Raw genomic sequence first — 6,968 nt, 5'->3', positions numbered from 1 at the left:
AAAAAAAACTAAATCTCTACAAACGAAAAAAATTAGATTACAAATTCAATACAAACCGGCTATAAACGAATGGTAAAAAAAAAAATTCAAAATTCAAAATTTGGGCATTTCCCCAGCCCCCCCACCGAAATTTTGATTTAAAAAAAAAACTAAATCTCTACAAACGAAAAAAGTTAGATTACAAACCAATACAAACCGGCTACAAACCAATACAAACCGGCTACAAACAAATGGTGAAAAAAAAATTCAAAATTCAAAATTGGGGGGGGGGGGGCTGTGGAAATGCACCTCTAGTTCACGGTATTCTACGTAGACTTTAGGTACTGTGTGTCGAGTGAAAACAAATACACGGTACCTAATTTTGCTATTATTTATTATTAAACTATTGGTGTTATCCGAAATGATATATTTTTGTAATACAAGAATAATGTAATTTCTTTGATTTATTCAAACAAAATAAGAAACATATGTCAATATGAAATCGACTAATATAATATTATAATATTATGAAATATTGTAATTAATAATTGAAAACTATTTATAGATTTATTGGTAATTACACTGATAACTGAATACTCACACAGACACAGGGTTCACTAAAGCAAATAGTATTGAGTAGGTACGATTAATATACAATGAGTATCGAGTGTTGGCTTGAGTTCTGATTACAAACCAATACAAACCGGCTACAAACGAATGGTAAAAAAAAAATTCAAAATTCAAAATTGGGGGGGCTGGAGAAATGTACCTGTGAACTAGCAGCTGTAACCGCTGTTGTAGATTTAGAAATAAATTAGGTATTATAATATTGATAATTTATCATCAATAAAATAGCCATCTGCTTTTTCTAACGAAATAACATGGTGGCACGGTACACTCTACGACACTCTATGAATAGACCAGTTTGCGTTATTTGTAATATTATGTCCATTGCTCCATCTTATCTTAGTTATAAAATTGTACAATTTTTTATACTTATAAACTACCAATGCTAGGGGGTACCCACCCCCCTAAAGCCTATATGTTAGGTGTGCGGCTGCCACACCTAACAGCTAACATATAGGTTCGGCGCCACTGTATCTATTATAATTAGGGGCCGGAATTATATGCTTTTGCATATTTTTTTTGAGTCTATGCAGTCAGACGGGGGTTCGAAATCTTTACAAATCATGAAACCGGTTAATTAATGGCCAAAGTTTTTTTAGCATATTTGAGAATATTTCAAGATAAAAGAATATTTCGTACAATAAAGAATATTTGAGAATATATCGATTAATTTTTATAGACATTCTATATTTTTTGTTGCAGTGGCGTAAATAATATAAATTATGTGTCCGATAATAGTGATATGATATTGATACAATATATACGTATTATAACCATCGTATATACGATCATGCCCTAATAATTAGTAATGTACTGTAATATTCTGTAGTAGATAAGTGACTTATCTAAGATAACGATGCCCGACAAGAAATGGAATTATTACTACATTTCAAAAATAGTTAGCTCCAGGCGTTCGATTATTACTACATGTACGGTTCAACACTGCAGTGTCGCGTGTCGTGTAGTGTTGACATAGGTATACATTATAGTTCACTTCTAAAAAAAATGTAAATTAATTTTATGAAGATTTAGTTTGAGTCTTGTTGCCGCAAATATTCCGTGGTATAAATTGCAAAATCCACAATTTCGGGCATTTTTAGAAAAATATAGGATAAAATATCCTAGTGGCAAACATATACCCGATGAAAGTCTGTTAAGAAAAAATTATCTATCACATTGTTATAATAAGACTTTATCCAATATAAAAAATGAAATAAGCGATAATAATATTTGGTTTGCTGTTGATGAGACAACGGATATAAATGGCCGTTATGTGGCGAATTTATTGGTTGGGATATTAAAGTCAAATCATCCGACTCGTTCTTTTCTCTTCACATGTAAAGTTTTAGAAAATACTAATCATTCTACTGTGGCTCGATTTGTGAATGATGGATTAAAATTACTGTGGCCCTTGGGCGGAAATGATGAAAAAGTATTGTTGATGCTCTCAGATGCTGCGCCGTACATGGTGAAAACGGGACCGTCACTAGCAGTTTTCTATCCCAACTTAATTCATGTTACATGTGTAGCTCACATGCTTAATAAGGTTGCAGAAAGGTTTAGAGAAATGTACCCAGACATAAATTAATTAATTAATAACATAAAAAAAGTATTCCTAAAATCTCCATACCATGTACAAGTGTATAAAGAAATATTACCAGATATTCCGTTACCCCCTGAACCAGTACTTACCAGATGGGGAACGTGGTTGGAAGCTGCTATTTTTAACTGTAATAATTTCCAAGGTTTAAAAAAAGTTATTGAAGAATAAAGTAGTCAAAAATCTCCCAGTCAGTCAGTACTTAAATGTAAAACAATTTTTGACATAGAAACCATAGAAAACGATCTAATATTTATTAAGGCCCATTTTCTTGTTCTCGTAACATCCATCAAAAAGTCTAATGTGTCTCTTGTTGATTCGATAAATCTAATTGGAAATACAATTGGTCAACTTCAAAAAATACCCGGAGAAAATGGAAATAAAATAAAAATTAAAATTAATCAACTTCAACAAAAAAATAAAGGGCTCATCATTTTGAAAAACGTAGCTAAAGTTTTGAATGGAAATAATGAAGTTCAACTTATAGACAACTTTTCACCGGCTATGATTACTGATTTACAAAATGCTCCCGTGACTTCAGTTGACGTCGAACGTTCATTTAGCACGTATAAAAATATATTAACAGACCGTCGTACAAATATGACACCAGAACACATGGAGCAAAATATAGTTGTCAACTGTTTTCAAAAATTTTCGTAATTAAAAATACCTTATTGTTATTAATATAATTTAATCAATTTTTTTTAACATGTATTATTTTGCATATAAATGAATATTTTTATTTCAAGAGAATATATTCATAAAAAAGCATATTTTTCGCATATTTTATTATTATTTTTAAAGAATATAATTCCGGCCCCTAATTATAATATTATAATATATTTTATAATAAGGTATATGGACAATGGACATTCCACCCAAAAAACTACATGTGAAAAAGGTACATGTAAATTCCAACCGAAAAAAAATTATAATTAATAAACACATCCTACCTATAAGTACCTTATTCTTATAAGAAATTTAATACTAGATATTTTACATCACAAAAAAATATATAAATATAAAACATTTCAAAACTGAACATAGTCCACAATTCAGGAACCGCTGAAACTCTAACTAACGTAGTAACTATACGAGTACCTATATTAACTAAATTTTTACTTAATTTATAAAATAAAAGGTAGGTACATATGCACCTATGCGTTTAGTTCAAATTATGTATATAAACAAATCAATAGCTTAATAGTAAAATAAAAGTTAAACAAATTTGTTTGTATAATTACGCTGTAGACAATGCATTTAAAATAAAAGTAAAGAAATAAATATTTCTTAAATTAATAATTTAGTATACACAAACTTATAACCACCTAAAACACTACACTATACTATTATAATTATAGTAGTATATTAAAGTGTACAATCTAAATGATTAGTAGGGTGAGTTTTTAACAAAATCGTTAGATATATATATAAGCAATTTTAAAGTCACATAAACTCTAATGTGTGAACCTGCTAATTAGTTTTTAAAAAATCAACCTTTTTCTATCTTAATATTTTTCTTTATAATAATTTAAAACTTTTATAGAGCTAAATATATTTGGTTAATTTTATCGTTATAATAACGTTGACTCAATTCAACTAAGTCATATTAGTTTTTTTTATTAATTTTCACACCTTTGATAAATTATTCATCAATTTCTAATTATTACACGTAGGTATTTGATTTTATTTACGTCTGAAAATCTGAGTGTCTTAGTGAGTGGTGTGACACACTAACGACGAGTTAGATCGATATACCGGCGCTCGTAGACCCGGCGGAGCATTCCATTGCAAAGTTTATCAGGGTGGTTCTAACAAACAATATATTATACATACCTATTATAGTATTATATCAGTGGGTAGCTCGCAGAGGTGTCTGCAGAGTCACAGTCACAGCCGAAAACCAACCATGCAAAATTCTCCAGCAAAGAAGAAAAAAAACAAAAAAGGTCACAAGAAGAAAAACATCAAAGAAGAAAAAGATGCATTGCAGGAAGTGGATCGGACCATGTACAATATACAAATAGCTGATCTCACCGAAAAGCTTGCCAGGTATCATCTTAAATTTGTTTCACGAATCATATTAGGACAATCAAATAGTACACAATAACAAATCGACCACAGTGTGTATGTTGTATGTACACGACACGGTCGTATTTGGTATAACCATAGATGAAAATAGCGTTTTAAATTAAGGAGGGAGGCTGAAACCAGCAAAACCCTACTATAACTACTATAATAATATTAAATATGCTTAAAAGAAAATTAGGAAATATTTATATAAGGGCTATTTAAATGCTTGGGGGGCTTAACCCCCTAAAGACCGTCCCCATATTTCCGCCTATGGTCATAGCAATAAAAATGTGTATGAAATAGTAATATTATATAATATAGGTACAGTCGTACACAGCATAATTTATCAACTATCAAGAAATTATAAGTATTACACATATTATGGATATTCTTTCTGTTGACCTATGCGTTACACTCTGCAGTATAATATTAAAATAATATATAAGTACCTATATATGTTACAAGCAAAGCAAATACTTTGAAGCTTAGGCATGATTGTACGATACAAATATTTTGATTTTGTAGACGTCCAAGTGTTTTTCAAAATTCCAAAAAAATTTAATGAAAATTAGGATTTTTTTTACGTTAGCCAGTAAAATTATTAAAATTGTTATAGAAATTATTATGATACTAAGTGCCTAATTTATTTCGTATTTTGTTTTATTCTATGTAATAACATAATTAATATTAAAACACATTTGTGAAAATAGGTCAAAGTCGAGGAGACTTCTTTTTATCGAAGGCGTACTATAAGATATAGGTATTTATTTAGCCACTCATTTCAATTGTTGATCAAAATTGACCACAAAAAAAAATGTGAAATTTGTGCCTATGATAATTAATATACAATGTAAATTGATCTTCGTTTTACCTGAACTGCCTCTTAAGAATTTTGATTCAAAATAATGACGGTATATTTTAACTTTTTTGTACACATGTTTAGTGTTTACAGAAAATACGATTTGTAAACTTTTCCAAGTGCTGGGGAAACGTTTCTCCAGCATGTGCGTAGCAAATCCGGGTTTTTTCGTGGTTGGGAACGTTTTCAAAATTATACAAAAAAAATTGTAAAATATTATACTGTCAAGGTTTGGTATTAAAATTTGAAAGTGGCAGTGCGTCAGTGCTGGCAAAACTGAGTCTGTAAATTGCATTGAGCTATAAATATTAAGTGAAAAGGAATGTATGAGCGAAGCGATCGGTTTGTTTTCTTCAGTTAAATGAGCTTGTAAAACTTTTGTCTCCCCTTTCAAAAACTGAATTGACGCCACTGTATTTATCGACTTATTTATGCATATTACATACTTATAGGTATTAATAATAATATTAAATTATACATTTTTTTTTTTAATTTTCTACATATTATAAATAGGTACTATGTAAATATTTATTATTTAACAATATATTAATCTTTAATCAAAAATTCTTTAAATTGTAAGTAAAAAAATTGTCATTATCAGTCTTCACCCATATTATTATAGTTGATACGTTTCATTGTACACGTTACATTCGACAGTGGCATAGTAGTGTACGTATTAAAAAAAAAAAACATTTACCTTGTTAGGCATGTATTAAAACACTGCTCTAGTATATAGGCAATTTATTATTTTTATTACCTATACAAAATATAACAAATAATTGGATAAATAAATGCTTGTATTAAGTTTTTATAGTATTAGAAAAATAATTATTTTGTACCTACAAATAATTTTTTTTTATAAATCTTTAATCTATACAAGATATTAAATATTAATCACTACACCTACTAACATATAGGTACTAATATAATGTTGTGTTCTATAGAGTAACCAATAGGTGTGCTGAGTTGGAGAGAAATAACGATTTGGAAAGAGAAAAAGCTAATTCGTTGAAAGAGGGTCAATGTGACATCATTGCATATTTGTCGAGACAAGTTGAAATGAAAAACAACGAAATCTTTGATTTGGAAAACACTGTTTCAACATTAAAAACGGTATGCACATATAGCGGCTCCCTTCCTTATTAGTACACCTGCTATACTGCAATAGTGTAATAAATCAGTAGGTACCTACCTACTTATATACCTATATACTAATATAATTATATATAATACGTACATCTTAAATCGTCCTGGGTTCCTACTAAATATTCACAAATAATTTTACAACAGCGGGTGAGACGTCAAATAAAAATAAAAATTACCGAACTAATTTAGAAAACTATTGATTACATTTTTCTTTTAATTTATTACCTTATAATATTGTAGCGGACGACACTCCGCTACCAATTATTATTATTTTTATAGACTATTGAACACCAAAAAATAAATTATGAAGATATTATAATGAAGAAGAATGGACAATTTGAAACAGTTTTTGGACAATTGAAAGCAGAAATTGGATTGTTAAGTGTGTACATTTTTAAATTGGTACCTACCTGTCTTAACCAAATAAAAAGTAAAATAATGGATAGCCTAATTGTTTGTTGAAATGATCTGTTTGTAATAGTTTCTTTCCCTTTTCTCATAAAAAACTAAAAACAGCCAATGAAATTGAGTGTAGGAGCCTACCTAAGCATATATATTACCTTATTGTAATATTTTTAAAGGTAGACTAAGTCTATAATAGTTTCTTAATAGATAAAAATATCTCATACAGGTAAATATTTTTTATTTATTGTATACAACATTATACATCATATCTAAGTATCT

At 29.1% G+C, this 6,968-nt stretch overlaps 1 protein-coding gene across 1 annotated transcript; it reads left to right on the top strand.

Annotated features, from left to right (window-relative positions):
- The first annotated feature begins 3,821 nt into the window (after nt 1–3,821).
- On the top strand, nt 3,822–6,417 carry LOC107884830 (cilia- and flagella-associated protein 157). Its single transcript, XM_029492184.1, has 2 exons — nt 3,822–4,258; nt 6,083–6,417. Exons 1-2 carry the CDS (start codon nt 4,116–4,118, stop codon nt 6,282–6,284), a joined length of 345 nt encoding a protein of 114 aa, XP_029348044.1. The 5' UTR covers nt 3,822–4,115; the 3' UTR covers nt 6,285–6,417.
- Nucleotides 6,418–6,968: the final 551 nt, after the last annotated feature.

The sequence above is a fragment of the Acyrthosiphon pisum genome, unplaced genomic scaffold (genome assembly GCF_005508785.2).
Source record: "Acyrthosiphon pisum isolate AL4f unplaced genomic scaffold, pea_aphid_22Mar2018_4r6ur Scaffold_20960;HRSCAF=22641, whole genome shotgun sequence".
Taxonomy (NCBI): Eukaryota; Metazoa; Arthropoda; class Insecta; order Hemiptera; family Aphididae; genus Acyrthosiphon; species Acyrthosiphon pisum.
The sequence above is the reverse complement of the archived record's forward strand: the minus strand, read 5'-3'. Positions and strand labels throughout refer to the sequence as shown.